This window comes from Acomys russatus, chromosome 31 (genome assembly GCF_903995435.1).
Source record: "Acomys russatus chromosome 31, mAcoRus1.1, whole genome shotgun sequence".
Lineage (NCBI taxonomy): Eukaryota > Metazoa > Chordata > Mammalia > Rodentia > Muridae > Acomys > Acomys russatus.
The window spans coordinates 28590357-28609740 of record NC_067167.1 but is presented as its reverse complement, the minus strand read 5'-3'; the positions used below and the strand labels follow the sequence as shown (position 1 = coordinate 28609740).

General features: G+C 37.4%; 1 protein-coding gene across 1 annotated transcript in view; it reads left to right on the top strand.

Annotated features, from left to right (window-relative positions):
* Positions 1 to 19384, top strand: part of Ptprq (protein tyrosine phosphatase receptor type Q) — a 185832-nt gene that overhangs the window by 124789 nt on the left and 41659 nt on the right. Inside the window, exons 28-33 of the mRNA XM_051139929.1 lie at positions 1784 to 1970; positions 6603 to 6847; positions 8733 to 8799; positions 10339 to 10497; positions 11250 to 11472; positions 13030 to 13103. Of these exons, the coding sequence (XP_050995886.1) occupies positions 1784 to 1970; positions 6603 to 6847; positions 8733 to 8799; positions 10339 to 10497; positions 11250 to 11472; positions 13030 to 13103 (955 nt within the window). The remainder of the gene's footprint in view (positions 1 to 1783; positions 1971 to 6602; positions 6848 to 8732; positions 8800 to 10338; positions 10498 to 11249; positions 11473 to 13029; positions 13104 to 19384) is intronic.

Below are 19384 nucleotides of genomic sequence, written 5' to 3'. Positions count from 1 at the left end.
ATGTTGACAACTAGTTAAATATTCATGGTTTTTTTTTTGTATTATGGTATTGTGCTTGATGAATAGAATTCGTATGCCGAAAGATTTTTCTACCATTTTAGAGAACAGGATCATCTCTCTCCACTACTTTGTGTAATGAATGAACTTTTTGACTGCAATTCTGGTTATTTATTAGCCTTTTAGTGTGTTTCCTTCAGCAGCATCTTTTTTTTTTTTTTTTAAGTGAAAAGCTGTCACAACCCAAAATTTAAAGAAACAATCCAGTAACTCCAAATTCATTCCTCAGTTTTTCAAATGGTTGGAAAGTTAAAAATTATCTTCATAGTGCTAAACATACGTAAAACCAACATGCTTAGTACAGTTACCTGTGATTAATATGCCTTGAAGAATTATGACTTTTTCTCATGATTGTATCTGGAAAAGCCCTTCCAAATATGTGTGTGTGTGTGTGTGTGAGTGTGTGTGTGTGTGTACATGTTTACACACTTGTGGAGGTCATGGGTCAACATTGATGTGTTCTTCAGTCACTTTCCACATTATGTTTTGAGGCAGGATCTCTCACTTAACTTGTAATTTACAGTGTGGCTGAGCCAGTTGGCAAATGGACTGTAGAGATCTGTCTTCTTTTGCTGTCCTACCCCAGTGCTAGGATAACAGTCATGTCCTGCCACACCTGACTTTTATATAGACCCTAAGGATACAAACTAAGGTCCCTCTGCCTATTTAACAAGTGCTTACATGCTAAGCCATCTATCCAAATGCCTTCTATTTCATATTAAAAACTCTAGGCATATTTAATGTCTAGAGTGATGGGCAAAAACTTCCATTAAAGACAAACTACATTTGAACAATACACGTAGCCAAATTTAATGTACCTACAGATATTCACTTGTGCTTGTGTTTTAATTATGATATTCATATTTAGTTGTGTCCATAACCATTTTTATGCCTAAAAGTGGTAGGTTAGAGGTCTTTTTGATCCTTACTTATGACCAAATTTTTAAAATGAATATGCATGCAATAGCAATTAGTGAAGAAAGAGGCCAAAGCAGAATGAATTAGGAGAGTGGGGAGGGGTATGTGTACGTGTTTCGAGGGAAGAAAAGCAAGGAAGAACCACTGTGATTGTAACCTCAATATAAAAATAGTAAATAAAAAGTAGAAAAGAAGAAATTTAAATGGCAGAATGTATTAATTTGTGTTTCAAAAGGAAACTCTTTCTCATAATTATAATTATGATTCAGTTAGAAAGTACATAAATATAATTTAAATATCTATGCCTTCTGAATTATGTTGTAAAGTATATTTTTTTCAGAGTAATTTTTAAAAATTAAAATCCCCATACTTCAGATCTATTCTGTATGAATTCTCAAGAAGGTAGCATTACTCACATGAGTATAAAGTTAGACAGAATAAGTGACTTGCCAACTGGAATTAATTGACCAGTTTGGAATTTGAATGCTGGGTGATAGGGCACCAAAACAAATGTGTTTTCTTCTATAAACTATTGAAGTGGAAAATAGTTTTATTGATTCCAAAAGTGACTAAGTGACTTCTGCTTATTTGGTTGATAGGTTGGTTTATCATGTTGAGTTGATTATATTCTCTGACTTTCAACTATTAAAATGATTACAAATGAAAAAAATAATTACAAATGAATTAGCTGTTACAGTGCTCAGGATTTCCCAGAGCAACCTGATTTCAAGGCAAATGAATAAATATTGGACAAATTAGTGTGCTTTGGATTATTATCATCCTTGACTCTAACAACTTTTTCCCACAGGTAGATAATGATGACTTTAATACATCCTTTGTGAAGTCAAATGAAGAAAACAAAACGATACAAATTAATGACTTAAAAGTATTCACCAGGTATTCTGTGGTGATCACTGCATTTATTGGCAATGTTAGCGGGGCATATGCAGAAGGGAAGTCAAGTACACCAGTTATAATCACTACGTTAGAATCAGGTAAGAAACACTTTTCACCATTCCTATCAACTCACTGAGACTTAGCTGCTGGTCTTTTTTTTTTTTTTTTTACACTCCCTCACACTCTTCTTGAGACATGTATAGGGCATTAAAAATAATAATAACAATGACAGTGCAATTGACAAAAGCAAAACCTGCTTACACTTTTGAGGCAAGGAAGCTCGTGTAGAATATTCAATCCTCATAAATAGAGGACTGAATTAAATGTGTCCCACTGTACTGTCTTTTTGGTATTTATCAAATCTCCTGTTTTAGAAATTGAATTACTGTGCACAAGATGTAATTTTTCTAAATGTTTTCAGCTAACACTGTTTCATCTAAAATTTTATTTAGATGATTTCTGTCCTGATTTTTTAAAATGAAAATTGACTAATAATTTTCAGTAATCTGGTATTAAAAGCCAGATCGCATATATTATAATTGTTTTCTTAGTCAAGTGGCATGCTATATTATGCAATTATTTGATAAATGTCAGAGTCCATACAGATTTCCGTCAGTCCTGTGAACAGTGTCTGAAGGGATAAAAACACTGTAAATGGAGTAGGAAGTGAGTGTAACTAGGGCGGTTGCCGGGGCACACTTGTTTGCTTTCTTCAGGATGATGCTCTTCGCCACCAGATATGTCATGGGAACAATGAGGTGAAGGGGTGTGTTGCTATGGTCTGTTTGTTGCTGTCTCTAAGGTACATAGAGGAGGTAACTATAGTTTTCAGCAAGTCTTGTTCTATTTAAAATATATTATATTAATTTATTCATATTACATCTCAATTGTTATCCCATCCCTTGTATCCTCCCATTCCTCCCTCCCTCCCTTTTCCCCCTTACTCCCTCCCCTAGGACTATGACTGAGGGGGACCTCCTTCCCCTGTATATGCTCATAGGGTATCACGTCTCTTCTTGGTAGCCTGCTATCCTTCCTCTGAGTGCCACCAGGTCTCCACATCCAGGGGACGTGGTCAAATATGGGGCACCAGAGTTCGTGTGAAAGTCAGACCCCACTCTCCACTCAATTGTGGAGAATGTCCTGTCCATTGGCGAGATCTGGGTAGGCGTTTGAAGTTTACTGCACATATTGTCGTTGGCTGGTGCTTTAGTTTGAGCAGGACCCCTGGGCCCAGATCTGCCCATAATAATATTCTTCTTGTAGGTTTCTAGGACCCTCTGGATCCTTCTGTTTCCCCATTCTCCCATGCTTCTCTCACCTAGAGTCCCAATAGGATGTCCTCCCCTCTATCCCACTTTCCACAAGGAATTCCCAAAATTTGTGGACAAATGGATTGAACTAGAAATGATCATAATGAGTAAGTTAACCCAGAAGCAGAAAGAGTCAAATGGTACGTACTCACTCATATCTGGACACTAGCCCAAGGGATATGTCTTCACTTAGCAAGTCTCGTTCTTGTACTATGTTTTCCAGTGTTTAATGCAAACTGTTGACTCTAATTTGCAAGGTACTTTTCCTTCTCATATTCCGAGATTCCATTTATTTCTATTTCACTGCCAACTATCAAACAGGTCACCTGTATTTCATTTTTGCTTTTGGCATTTCTTCCTGGCACTTTTCTGTGAAGGAAGAGTTGGTGAATAAACTCACATGTATACCACAAAGCAGGGCTCGTCAAATCGTATATACCTATCTTGCCCCAGGGCAGTGTTTTTCAACCTGTGGGTCCTGACTCCTACCAGAGTCATATATCAGTTACCTTGTATATTCAATATTTACATTATGATTCATAATAGTAGCAAAATTTCAGTCGTGAAGTAGTAATAGAATAATTTCATGACTGGGGTCACCACATGAGGACCTGTATTAATGGGTCAGACGTTAGGGAAGTTGAGAACCCATGCCCTAGGTGGTAATTAACAGCAACATGAAAAAAATATACAACAAAAGCAAAGCCCAAGTCTCTGAGAATAGCACTTATTATGTAAAGCAATGTGTGATTTGGGGATAGGAAATTGTTGCCAATATTGAGAGAATTCTTTCCCTTATTCAGCTTTAAGCCTGATCCTCAATTTACAGAAACACTTTCTATTTTAAAAAAAGGATATATTTCTTAAATATTGTACATGTGTAAAAAAGCAAGTGGGAAACTGTTTAAACCAAACTAAGCTTTATTTTGCATATAAAACTTTCTACTTAACATGGGATGTTCTGCAACATGATGTGAGGTGTGTTTTTTTTGTTTTGTTTTTTTTTTTTTTTTGCTTGCCTTTTTACTCACCATTTGAGAGGAGCTGCAAGATTGTCTATACAAAGAAGGTTGAGGCTCACAGAGCTTGAGGGTCTGCACTGTGAGCCCACACCTCAAGACTTCCTCCCTGGAAATTTTGAAAAAAAAAAAAACTGTTTCCGTATTATTCAGATCATAATAGATGTACAAATTCATTTGGACTGTATGATGTAAGGAACAGTATCTCTACAATCTTAAAATGATGTTTTCTCATGTTTTTATTTAATAATTTGTTACAATCAGTGACATACTAAGCTGCTTTTTTTAATGGGTGGTTTGTGCTGTTTTAATAAGGGAATATTTTATTGGCACAGAGTATAAAACAGAGCAATGGGTGTCATTGCGGCAGTTGACTTTGACCATATGTGGCACCCTTAACCTCACCTATTTGGCTACTGTCTCCTCTAAAATATTCTTCTAAAAGGAAAAAAAAACCATGTTTTTTTTTCTTAAAATTTAAATCAGTTCCTTAAGCATTTCATACAATGAGTTTTGATCACATTTACTGCCATACCCCAACTCTTCCTACATACACCCCATTCCCTTTTGCCCCCCGTTTTCTTCCCCTATCTCATCAAGGCTAATGTGTGTTGCTCAATACTTCTTGGATATGCGGCCTTCTATGTACTCACCTTACTATGGCTCACAATTTTGGAGAACTCTGAGCATTTCTTCACAGCAGCTGACTGTTGCTCACAGCTCTTTGGTCAGCAGCTGACTGTTGCTCACAGCTCTTTGGTCAGCAGCTGACTGTTGCTAACAGCTCTTTGGTTAGGGTGGGACTCTGTGCCCACCTCCCCCTCATTATGCTGTAATTTGGACTGGCCTAGGCTTTTGCTAGTCTTATGCATGCTATCATAGCCAGTATGCATTAATGAGTGTAACCACCCTGCTGAGTTTTAATTCTTGGCCAAATAATCTGGAATATTGCAAATTTCGGCAATTAATGAATCCAGTTAGAAAGTTGTTAAAAGACATAAAGATACATTTCATCCATCAGGAGGTATGGTTAAGAAATGAACACACCATCAGCCCTAGCTAAATGCAAATTAAATCCACAAAATCCTGTAACCATGCAGGTTCTGTTTCAGAATTACATAATAATTTAAAAAGTAGCGATAATACCGAATGGTGGTAAAGATGTAACCTGAACTCTGACACTTGAAAATGGGAATATAAAGTAGTATAGAGACATGGGAAAATGCTTTGCCAAGTCTCTTGTAAAACTAAACCCATACTTCCCATATGGGCAAACAATCGATAGTCAACAATGATCATAAAGAATCAAAAACGTGTGTTTATATATACATGGATAGTAATGTCAACCTTACTAGTAATGAAAAAAAACTGTAGACAGCACAAATGTTTTTCTATGCTAAATAAATCCTGTTAAGCTTCAAAAAGAAACACTTCTTGGTGACAAACAGGAATGCCGTCCCTTTCTCCTATGATTGGAGACTGAGGTTGGGAAGATGCCTTAGTGAGTGTAGATACTTTTTACCAAGACTAATGACCAGAACTGCATCCCAGGGACCCACATGTTGGAAGGACAGGACAAAATCCTGTGAGCTGTTCTGTGCCTTCCGTGTGCTCACCATGGCACCCACATGGCTCTCCCAACAAATAATAATGTTTTGGAAATGATGAAGCATTGATACATATAAATCAGATGAAGGTTGATTGCTTTTACAGGGAGGCATGTGGTAAAGTACAAAGACATCAGAGGTAAGAGCTTCTTTAAGTGATGAGCTAGTTTTATCTTTTCCACATCAGTGATTACAAAAACATATGTATGGCTTATGATTCCATAAAAGTAAGTCACACATGAAGCCATGACACACAAAACCATTGGAAAAGTGATGAAGTCAGAATAAAGGCTCTTGTCCTACCACCAGCATTGCATTGATGCCTGTTCTCTGGCCTGACACTGAAAAAAGCCATATGCCATGTCACTTCTGGGAGTTCCACAAAGGTTATGTGGGCCTCTGTTCCTCTTGTGACAACTTCCTGTGAGTCTGTGTGGTTCTTTAAATAAAATGATTAAAAAGTCAGGGAAGCACACTCTGTAGAAGTCTGTGGAGGCTGGACGGAGATGCAAGGGGAGGGGCTGGATTTAATACCCAGTCCCAAGCACAGAGCACATGCACCAAGTAAACAAACAAACTGAAGTAGCAGCAGAATTTCTAGGAAATAAAGTAATTCCTTGACCGCTTTTCTAGAATCCATAATACATGATTTATATAGTATGTGTAATTGGTCTTTAATAACAGATGTTTGGAGGAAATAAATTTATATTTATATATTTTATATATATAATATCGATGTTAAACAAGTGTAACATAATACATTTAAAATTATAATTTTCAACATTTTATAGTGCCTAAGGACCCACCTAATAATATGACATTTCAGAAGATACCAGACGAAGTAACAAAATTTCAGTTAACCTTCCTTCCACCTTCTCAACCCAATGGAAATATCCAAGTATATCAAGCGTTGGTTTACCGAGAAGATGACCCTACTGCTGTCGAGATTCATAACCTCAGCATTGTCCAGAAGACAGACACATCTGTCATTGCAATGTTAGAAGGACTGAAGGGTGGACATACCTACAACATCAGCGTAAGCAGCCACAGCACTTAACTGTTTACTGACCGTCTAAGACAGTTTATAGAGTCAGCGCTCTAATAAATTGCACTTTGTATGCCTACCACATCTCAGTCTGTTTTCCTGCCAAAATATACCAAGTACAGTGAACTACAATCCTTGCACAAGAATAGTGGGCACCCAGAAATAAAGAAGGAAAATGCATGTTGAACCTAATAGAGTAGGGCCATGCACAGAGACAGATACTTGAAAGAAAATTATAAATGAAACATGCAAAAGCCAATTTTGGAGGAGGTGGTAGAAAGAGGACATTGATTCTTCTAAATACTTCTTTTTCTGTTGATAGGTTAACATTAATTTTACAAAGAATATGAGACAGGCACAAAAATGTGTGCAAGTTAACATGCATGAATATATATCCAAATTATTTTGGTCTATACTTATTTTGTGTCACACCTTAGGGATTCCAAGTAAAATTGTTTTGGTGAAATTAAAGATTAAGCTTTCAGCATCCAATATAGCAATCCCTGTAATAACTTTCCAACTCAGAGAAATTCTTTGTAATTGTCAATTTAGTTGTAAGAATGTTAACAATACGTAAATATGTTCTTTGCTTCAACTTTGTATCTTACCTGAATGAGGTTCTTGCTGAAATTCCAGTTAAGTAGACAAGTTTGATAAAATACCTATTAGAAGGTGAGTGGTAATTTAAACCCGAGTTCAAGTCCTGGCTTCTGTGTCCATCTGAAAAACCTCTTCAAATGTGTGATGCAACATTTTGCAAGTTGCTTGAAAATTGCTATATAAACAGCTCAGGACATTAAAGTTTATCAAGAACATTTGTATTTTAAAATATTTTTAAAGTAACTTTTATGCATCCTGCTGTTTATGAAGTACTGCCCATTTTTTTTCACTTATCACCACAGTTAAATTTAAAATTGTATCATTTTTGAAAATCAATTGGAATAGTTCCTTTAGAAAGGTTACAAATGACACCACTTTTTTGTTTTTAGTTATTTTTTAACCACATTTAATAGGAGTGGTATATTTATTATAGCTATCATATAGCATACATTATTATCAGTTTAATTTAACAAAAATAGTTCCTAATATTGACATGTAAAATGAATGGCCCATTAATATATAAAATGAGTTAATTAAAAAGAATACACTACATTGGCAAATTGTGTTTACTAAATCGAAGGAAGTTAGACTACCAATGGCATCTTTGTTTTGTTCAGCAAGATGAGATGAAGGCAAGGACTCAGTGTCTCCAGCTTCCTGAGCACAAAGCTAATTGAAAGAATTCACATTTGTGTAAATCACCTCCTGTGTACACAAACAGAAATGTTTTATGTGTGTATGCTGCATTATGCAGGTTCTGCATCAGATACTTTGGGGCAGGGGTGAAGAAGGGCATAAAGGCCAACTTTCAGGAGGATGATTTAATACAGGAAAATAGGGAGGCAGGAGGAATTAGGTTTCATCTAAGGAGCAAGAAGAAGAGCTTGAATATGGATTTAAAGGATGGCAAAATGTGCTAGCTGCAGAGAGAAGTAACAGATGTTAGGGTAGAGGGAGAGTTGGTCTAAGCATGGTTGTGGTTTTCTCCTCCGTTTTTCCTGTGGGCTCAAATGGCAGCAGACCCTTCCTGGTCTTTGAGATGGGAACCTTTGAGTCACTGAGCATTTAGTCTCAGGAATTAGTACCAGAATATCAATTGTAAGAAATTCCTGAATTCATATATGTAGTATTAAATGGGCTTGAGAAAATACAGTTAATAGGCAGCATACAAATGTTCTTAAGGAGAGATCATTTTAAAAATTGTTTGTAAGCATGTTCACTTATGCATATATAGAAAGGCAGCTTGGAGTAGTGGTAATGCCTTTCTTTGTTCCAGGTTTATGCTATCAACAGTGCTGGCGCCGGGCCAAAAGTGCAGATGCGAATAACCATGGATATTAAAGGTATAAATGAGCTGCCTCCCGTTAAGTTCTTGTTTCCTTAACCAGATCTCGATTGTCATCTGAGTGACCTGCAGGCTGCTAATCTGTCTGTAATGCATGTGATATGCACACATCAAGGAATGATCTGTGTATAATGAAAGTATAGTTCAAACAATCTAAATGATGACATGAATTATTGTTGAAGAGAATGCCTGCACTAAAAGTTTTCAATTAAACTTTGTTTTTACTGGAAAGAGATTTTCAAATTCACCTATGCCTAAACTGAGTCCAGGCACCCTCCTTAACTAATCTCTGTGTTAGAAGTTACATTTTGACGTTAGAAGTTGATCAGGTGATCAAACAGTGACTACCATTAAATTCCCATATAACAAACCTTGTAATTTTAACTCTAAAGCAAATCTATCACTTCACTATTCTGGCGGGTATGTTAGTAAAATTCTTCACAAAACCCCAGGAGAAATTTAAGCCTATTCGACCAGTAACTGCATGCCCAGATATTGAAAGCAATTGTTAGCTTCTGCTCTTTCTATCACCTAGGGGAATATTAAAAACGAAATAAAGCAAATAGCCTTCAGATGTTTAAGAAAAGCCCTGTCCGGCCTTGATATAAAGAGCTTGTACCTCATCTTATTGTATGATCAAGGAAGATACGCAACGTTGACTTCAGGCTGTCTAATGCACACAAACACACTTGCAGACTTGTGCCCCTGCACACATATATTATAGGTACACCACCTCTGTGCAAATCTAAAAGTGCACATTTCTTAAATTCTACTGCTTGGGATGAATCTCATCTATAGACATGAAAGGCAAAAATATAAGTTCAGCTGTTTGAGGTTAATTATTGCAGAAAAATGCTGAAAGCAATAAGAAAAGTAAATTACCATCCTTGGACAGGTAGAACTATTACGCAGCTGTACCACTTACTGTGGTCACTAAGAAGCAAGTGTTAACATAGTGCCTCTGTCTGGGAAGACTCACACAAGAAACCAATATTCAGGATAATTCCCGTGTACGTGTATCCACATTAGAAAAACCCAACAGTAAAAACTCATTCTGTATGGATCTGTGAAATTTTATCTGATAAATGTGACTATTAAAAACAATAAGGGAAATGGTTATCTAGATGTTTGACGTGGGTGAATAGTAGGAAGACTGCTGCTATGACAGGAACAGAAATTAAACAGCTAACAAGAGTGAAAGAAAAATAACACAAAAATATTATGAGATGTAAATGACTTTTGAAAATAATTAGTGATAGCATTTATATTCTGAGTATTTTAACACATGAAAAATAGTCACATGCCCGAACAGTTGCACCTGGGCTTCAGCTTCTCAGGCAAGTCTCAAGTATAATAATTATATGTTCACCAGATAATAATTATTATATATCTACAGTACCCAGACACAACTGTCTAGTTTGATATTTGCATGTGCCATCATTGTTTTCTGTTAGTTACCTAAATAAAGTGAAAATCTGAAGTATTTTTTTTCTGCTCAGGAAAAACATTATATATAGTCATATTTTACTGTTTATAGCTCCAGCACGACCAAAAACAAAGCCAACTCCTATTCATGACGCCACAGGAAAGCTGCTTGTCACGTCCACAACAATTACAATCAGAATGCCAATATGCTACTACAACGATGATCATGGGCCAATCAAAAATGTCCAAGTACTTGTGGCAGAGACAGGAGGTATCTCAGATTTCAGTCTACCTCGGGAGATTGTGTAATGTACATTTCTGAAGAGTGAAGAGAGTTCAACTCAACATTAACACATAGAGTTGACTTAAGCTCCTTATACAGCATAAGATTGTCAATAGAGTATTAATATTATCAGTAGTCATGTTAATAATTTCTATATAAAATATTATGCTCAGTTGAGGAAAAGCCCAATCAAGGTGTGTGGTTTATTTATCATGTATGCTGGTTGAACTGATTTGATTTTTGGCAAGATAGAGTCTTGATAGCATCTTCGGAAATATGAAAACTAGCGACAACTGGCTGATGGATGCTTTCTGTCTACCTCAGTGGTTCGCACCCTTCGCAATGCTGCGACCCTTTAATACAGTCCCTCATGTTGTGGTGACCCCAGCTGTAAAAATATTTTGCTGCCACTTCATAACTGTAACTGTAACTCAATATCTGATATTCAAAATATTTGATATGAGACCCCCGTGAAAGGGTCATTTGACACCCCCAAGGGTGTTGTGAACTATAGGCTGAGAACCACTGGTCTACTTGATACATGAGGCCCCACAACAGTACTTCACATTCCTGTGTGACGGAGAACTGTCCTGGTTCATAAGCTCAATTGTCCTGGTGGTTCATAGCATGGCTCTTGGTGCAGCTAGAGTTCCTCCATGGAAGCATGAAAGTGCTGCATGGATGTGACTATCTCTTCAGTGTGACTTGGGATAAATGTTCTTTTTCTTTCCCTCTTCTAGCTCAGCAAGATGGAAATGTGACAAAGTGGTATGATGCATATTTTAACAAAGCAAGGCCGTATTTCACAAACGAAGGGTTTCCTAATCCCCCGTGTCAAGAGGGAAAGACCAAATTCAGTGGTAATGAAGAAATCTATGTGATAGGTGCTGACAATGCTTGTATGATCCCTGGCAATGAAGAGAAAATTTGCAATGGACCTCTGAAACCAAAAAAGCAATATTTGTAAGTATGGTTTATGTCAATCATGCACTACACTATAAGTTCATTAGTACAGGTCACCTCCCCATCCATCCATCCTTTCATCTCTCTGGTGAGCAAAGGACATCTCTTGTGGCTAGTGGGCCTAGTTGTTCATTAACAGGAAATGAAGAGCTAGACAAAGAAGCATCCATTCATAGCACAGACATGGGGTATTATAGAAATGGCATACAACCCTGAAAGGAAGTATAATTTGATGTGATAAGTTGATTAAAAGCAATATTCACAGCAGTGAAGAACATGCAAAGTGGGAGGACTTAGTTGTTTCTATAGTGAATGTTGTAGCTGATGTGCTGGAACTCAGTGTTTTGCTTCTTTTGCCATGGACGATGACGTACAGGCTTTCAGAAACGGTCTCATCATCTCTCCATTAATTAAGGTTTCCATTTATGATGCTAATTCCAACAGCTCTCTCTTTTATCTCATCAAACATCTTGTGAAGGCTTTATTGACTCTTATTGAATCCATTTTTATTATTTTCTATTTAATTGTTGACATGATTTCCTAAAGTGAGGCTATAATTTAGGAGAAACTTAGCCTTAATTCTTCAAAATCTTTCTGTTATTACTAATTTTTTAAAATGCAGGTGCTCACATTTCAGCATGCTAGTTAAAATGTTTGAAATTCCTTATGAATGTTTTAGGCTGAGTTAGAATCAGAAATTTTAGAAAAACTGGGCAATTAAAAATAATATTTTATCATTTATTATCAAAGACAGTTAGTTGAATTTTTGGTTATTATAGGAACTAAACATAACAAATTTCATGTTTACTCCTATTCATTGTTTCTTTTGCATATTTGTTTTTAAAAGATTGTTTTCGTAATAAATGTTATCATAAGAGTCAATGTTGGAGAGCTAGTCACACACTGAAAACTATTTGTTTTACACACTTAAATAGCTTTTGTGTTTTAGTTTTCACGTTAGGTAATTTCAGGTGTCTTCAAGGATGAACTTCTGTACCTTTTCTGTTCTAAACTTGTGAAAAGGCTAAATACAACTTGATATATAATAAAAATAAGAAATATTGTTTCTAATTTGAGTATATGTGAACAAGACAATTCTATATAATCTTTGTCATTTGAGTTTATAATATTTCCAAATTATGATGTAAGAGTTACTTTGCTTTAAATTTGTTAATTATCATATCCATGCTGTTGCTAATTTTAAATAATTCCTCCTAAATACATCTATGAGTGAGAATATTTACGTAACGTTCTTCAAATACTGCTGTTTCATGAGTTTGGTCAAAATCCTACTCACTTTTCCATCAAATTCAGTGAGCCGACAGCAAGATAATTATTCACTTGATATCATATAGATTTTCCTTTATGGTAACTTAGTCCTAAATTTATGTCTTGTAAATTAATTTTTTGAATGAACTATTGTTTTTCATAATTATTCGTTAAATATTTTGGAATAGAAAGGGAGAGGATAGTAGGACCGAGGGTGGAAATCAGGAAACAATACTGATCACTAACACCTAAAAAATATCTTAGAATGCATCTTTTTTTCTTTTATAGGTTTAAATTTAGAGCCACAAATGTCATGGGACAATTTACTGACTCTGATTACTCTGACCCTATTAAAACTTTGGGTAAGATTTTGTAATTTATTTTATCTATAATTTTTAGTTTTCATGTCTCTGTGCGTAGGTAGCATCTGTGCATGTATCGTGCATTTTTACCTGTGTGAGGTGCGCATTTGTATACAGATGAGCGTGCACTAGTGCCCATGGGCATGTGGAGGCTGAGAGTTGGAATAATGTCTCTCTCAATTTATTGCCTACCATATTTATTGTGATAGGGTCTCTCGCTGAATTCAGAGCCCTCGGATTTTGCCAATTGTAGCCAGCCAGTCTTTTCCAGGGATGCTGTGTTGGGATTGCAGACAACTACCACTGTGCCTTTTAAGCTGTTAACAAGGCATCTGGGCATCCAAAACCTAGGACACTTTATCCAGCAAACTGTCTCTCCAGCCTTTAACTATGATTTCAGTGTGTTTGTATGGTGATAACAGTGAGTAAAGGTCCAGCACATACATCAAACCAAGGCTTTTTTTTTTTTTTAAAGTAAATCAGCTTTTTAAAGGAAAATGGTGTTTGCAACATTCTTTTAAAAGACAGATGCTTATATTCACTTCTGGCTACAACTTTTCTTAAAATGTTGGTCCCTTGATGATATTCTAAATAAAAAGACATCTGGTTCTTTAAATATATAATTGCATACATTAAAGGTCATCATTAAAGAGAAATAACGTGATCATGTTTTCCCTAGAAAATTACTCAAAACTACATTCTTTTCTTTTATTTAATTCTACTTTTACCAGTTTTCCAATTGCATCTACAGAAATTGGGCTTGACTAATGTCAGTTGTACCAGGAATCAGAAACCCTGGGTTAAGTGGTACTTTTTGCTCCAATTTACAAATGAGGAAGCCAATGCCCACATTGTTTAAATCATCAAGTGTTTGACCAGGATTCCAGCATTTTATCCCAGAAATCTATAACTAATGTGCTGCAAATGAAGGTTCAAGCCCTGGATTTAAACCTTAGCTCTGTGACTTGCAATAATAATTTAATTTCTATATATATGCTTCTTGTTCAAAAACTGAAGATACATTATCTGAAGAGTTTTTTTGATGTAGTAAGATTAAAATTGTAATTTTTTTCCCTTTTTTTATTAATTTATTCTTGTTACATCTCAATGGTTATCCCATCCCTTGTATCCTCCCATTCTTCCCTCCCTCCCATTTTCCCCTTATTCCCTTCCCCTATGACTGTTCCTGAGGGGGATTACCTCCCCCTGTATATGCTCATAGGGTATCAAGTCTCTTCTTGGTAACCTGCTGTCCTTCCTCTGAGTGCCACCAGGTCTCCCCCTCCAGGGGACATGGTCAAATGTGAGGCACCAGAGTACATGAGAAAGAGATTCCATCTTACACCCATCAGAATGGCTAAGATCAAAAATTCAAGCGACACCACATGCTGGCGAGGATGTGGGGAGAGAGGAACACTCCTTCATACTGGTGGGAATGCCAACTAGTACAGCCACTTTGGAAATCTATCTGGTGCTGTCTCAGAGAACTGGGAATAGGGCTTCCTCAAGACCCAGCTATTCCACTCCTTGGAATATACCCAGAAGATGTTCCAGCACACAACAAGAAAATTTGCTCAACCATGTTCATAGCAGCCTTATTCATAATAGCCAGAACATGGAAACAGCCTAAGTGTCCCTCAGTAGAAGAGTGGATAAAGAAACTGTGGTACATATACACTCTGGAATACTACTCAGCTATTAAAAACAAGGAATTCCCGAAATTGGTGGATAAATGAGTTGAGTATAATGAGTGGACACAAACTCACTCATTATACTCAACTCATTTATCCACAAATTTCTGGAATTCCTTGTTTTTAATAGCTGAATTGTCCCCTGGAGGGGGAGACCTGGTGGCACTCAGAGGAAGGACAGCAAGTAGCCAAGAAGAGACTTGATACCCTATGAGAATATATAGGGGGACGTAATCCCCCTCAGGAACAGTCATAGGGGAGGGGAATAATGGGAAAATGGGGGGGGGGAGGAATGGGAGAATACAAGGGATGGGATAAACATTGAGATGTAACAAGAATAAATTAATAATAAAAAAAAAATAATGAGTGAGTTAACCCAGAAGCAGAAAGAATCAAATGGTATATACTCACTTATATCTGATATTAGCCCAAGGGGCATGTCCCGCAAAAGCCTTCACTTACCAGGAAACTGGGACAGAGGGGAGGACATCCTATTGGGACTCTAGATGAGAGAAGCATGGGAGAATAGCAAAGTAGAAGGATCCAGAGCATCCTAGAAACCTACAAGTAGAACATTATGATAGGCAGATTTGGGCCCAGGGGTCCCGGTCAAACTAAGGCACCAGCCAAGGACAATACAGGCGGTAAACTTTAAACCCCTACCCAGATCTAGCCAATGGTCAGAAATTTGTAATTTTTATATTGTTCAAAGTTTAGTGGCTTTTGATTTTTTTAGATTTCTTTCTTTTATGGATGAGCATGTGTGCATGCGTGTGTGTGTGTGTGTGTGTGTGTGTGTGTGTGTGTGTGTATGTGTATGTGCTTGTGTGTGAACCACATGCATGCCTGGTGCCCGGGGAGGTCATAAGAGGGTGCTAGACTCCATGAAACTGGAGTTAGAGATGGTTATAAGCCATTATATGGGTTCTGGGAGCAAAACTTGTGTTCTCAGCAATGAAAAGTGTTCCTAACCACTGAGCCATCTCTCCCTGATAGCTTCTTTTGATGAATTATAATCAAAGACTAAAAGCATTTTTACTTCATTGACTGACTCCCTAGAATTTCACTCAAGGGAACACAAATTTTTAATTATGTTCAGCAGCTTAAAAACTCTAAATTACCTAACAAAAATACTCAGGTGGGCATATCCCCGGAACATTACTTGAACAAAAACTAAGTTTATGGATGGTGCTGACCTTGGGTCATTGCTCAGTGCACCATGAGCTACAATATAGTTCGTAACCACTGTAGGCACAAGACAGTGGATTGTCCCACCACTTTCAGTTGGTCTCCTTAGGTCGTGGAAGTGTTTGCTGCCTAAAGAGCCAGCCTCTGTCACCTCTATATAGGAAATTTTAAAAAGCTACAATTAGCCTCATTTGAATAACAAATCTCTTAGGTTAACATGTTTGGCTATAAACTCATTGGTTTGGTTAATTGTAGCCAATATATGGAGTAATGAGAAAGCAAGCTGATTTGACTCGTGGATTTAAAATTGTGTGGAACATTTCCTCATTTGATGGCCGATCTTACCACACTCCGATATCACCATGGTAAACTATATATGCTGTGGTCAACAACATAATCAGAATTTGGCAGCAATCCCTGCAGCTGAATAGTGATTGTTCTGTTATATTTACAAAAGCAAGATAAAAGACAGACAGGATGCAGAACTCAAGTACCTTCAGAAGGTAGCATTTTATAGGGAAAAGCTGAGAGGAGCTAGGTTCGTTGTCTGGGTGTCATGTGCCTTGCCTATTCCTACACAGGTGGTTTTATGTCCGTTGTCAGTGGAAGACCTGGCTCAGTCATTTGTGTGAGAAGGAAAGTTAAAATATCAGGGTGATTCAGATAAACTATCTTAAAAAAAAAAAAAGAGGGGGGCAGCCAACAATCAGAAACCATGTAGTTCAAAGACACAGTTACTTACAATTTTCCAGAAAGGGCATCATCTAGAACACGGTCTTAAGGTACTTTTCAACAACCGCTTTTGCTTTATTCCCTCTACTTGCAACCAAAGGAGGGAGCTACAAGGACCAATACAGAAACACATACTGATTTTCCCCGCCTTGGATACAGGACAACTACCACCAAGTCATCCAGACACTAATTCCTGGAGGAGGCCTATAGCATGTGAACGACGTGGAATGATGGATAAAGCTCAGGCTTCCATAAAGGCCACAAAAGAAGGGACCAGTGGGATATAGACTAGACAAAGCAAACAAGACTGCCAGGGACCTCATAGTGACCAAGAAGGCTCCCATGTTTTTATTATCTATTATTCTATTTATAATTTCTCAAAGTTCAGTGTAATACTCATAGATTAGTGTTGTAAGGACAGCCTTTTTGGACTCTCTCTTAGACTAACTTTTTCACAGTCTCCTTCCTGATATATAGTGGTTTCATAATTGGCTTTTGCCCTGGACTGTTTAAAGGGCTATTAAAATAGTGACGAATTAGAGAAGAGGACATTAACAGAGGCCATAGAATAGAAAAAAATTACTCTTGGCAAAAGAGCACTGAAAAGAAGATAAACTAAAGGGACTTAAAAAGGAAATAATATTGATTGGTTCAGCAATGAGAAAGGACCCACAGATGGAATGAATCACTGTGCACCTGGCAGCAAGCAAAGAGGCATGTATTTGCAATAATACCTCTGTGTAGCCAGATGATGACAAAAGAAGCCTGGGTCATTTTCTGTCTTGGTGATGCCGTGTGTCAGGACAGACGGCATCGTTTACAGCATGCTAGTGGAACCCAGCACTGTTGACAAGCCTGCCGAAAACTTATGCCTGAATGTAACCCTAGACTTCAGTGGTGAGAGTACAGTCCCATCAAAGTTATCCAATTATGGCCTGATGAGTCTTCACTTACAACATTAGCATACCATTGGCAACAAACACTGCACTGAATAGCTTGTCAGTAAAATTTTAATATTTGAGAGGTTTTTCCAAAGCTATACTTCATCAGATCATGCGGGAGGCTATTGGACCCTTCATGGATGTTAGCATGTAGGTTGAAAGGACCAAAATAAAATTCAAAACTCATCTTAGACCAACTAACTAAAAGGGGTTAAAATTTAGTAAAAAGCTTACCTTGAGAGATATCTTTATACCCTGTAGTGGCAAATCGGAAATGACATACACAACACTTTTGTGTGTGTGTGTGTGTGTGTGTGTGTGTGTGTGTTTGGTTTTTGGTTTTTGAGAGAGGGTTTCTCTATGTAAAACTGGCTGTCCTGGAACTCACTTTGTAGACCAGGTCTCTGACTTCAAAACCAGACATCCCTTTCGGTACCTTTCTAAAGCAGAGCATGATGAGATCCTAAACCCTATGGCAAACACAATCTGTGGTTGTTTTCTTTTGTCATACATTTCTCCTTTAATTACTGAGTGAAAAAATGGCCCAATGTGTTGTATTCAGGCTGAGAAAGAAAGAAAGAGGGAGAGGGATGGAGGGGTGTGTGTGTGTGTGAAAGAGAGAGTGAGAGAGAGAGAGAGAGAGAGAGAGAGAGAGAGACAGACAGACAGACAGACAGACAGACAGACAGACAGACAGAACGCATAGTCACATTGATTACATCTTCCAAGGTAATAGAAAAGCAAAAGGAATGTTTACCTACTTAGTAAAACAGTATTAATGTGGGGCGAACCTCACAAACTCTGCAGTCAGACAGGAGTATTTAATATGCTTTTAGTATGTGTCGAATTTAGACAACCTCAAGACAGCCGCGAAAATGCCTAAAGTATTTAATTTCTAAAACCCCTTTACTACAATGACAATACTAATACCTACTTTATAAATCAACTGGGAGATTAGTTCAGATTAAGGAATGAGTGTATGAATATGAAATGATTGCTAGCAAAGACACCTGAAACTGTTGCACAAATTCAAAACTGGGAAGTGGCTTTAGAAATAAAACCCTATGTCCACTCTTAACTCTGTGGTATGCATTCCTACAGAAAATACTAACCCATAATCAAGAAACCTGATGCAGTGGGTCTTAACTCAGCAAAGGCGAGGGCAGCATCAGTTTTCACATCTACACAGCCTGACTCTGGTCAGTGTTGTGCCGCTAACCACTGGACAGCACTATCGGAAAAAAAAAAATCACCTCGTCCCGAAGCTACTTCCAATTTCACTGTGGCTGGATGCCTCCGCTTGCTACATTGTGCCATTTTCTCTTCTTGATGTTTTAAATTATTTCTAGCTGTTCTCTTTTCTCACCATGTTGTCTTGGCTTTTAAGGTTAACATTTTTCATAAAGAAACATGTTTTGGGGGGTGTGTTTTGGTTTATTGGATTTTGAACAAAGATTTGACAATAGCTTTTTAAGTTTTTTTTTTTTTTTTTTTTTTTTTTTTTTTTTTTTTTGGTTTTTCGAGACAGGGTTTCTCTGTGTAGCCTTGGCTGTCCTGGACTCACTTTGTAGACCAGGCTGGCCTCGAACTCACAGCGATCCGCCTGCCTCTGCCTCCCGAGTACTGGGATTAAAGGCGTGCACCACCACGCTCGGCTCTGCTTTTTAAGTTTTTAACGATGAATAAATGACTTTTTTTCCTCACACTCTAATAAGCATTGTTTATCTCC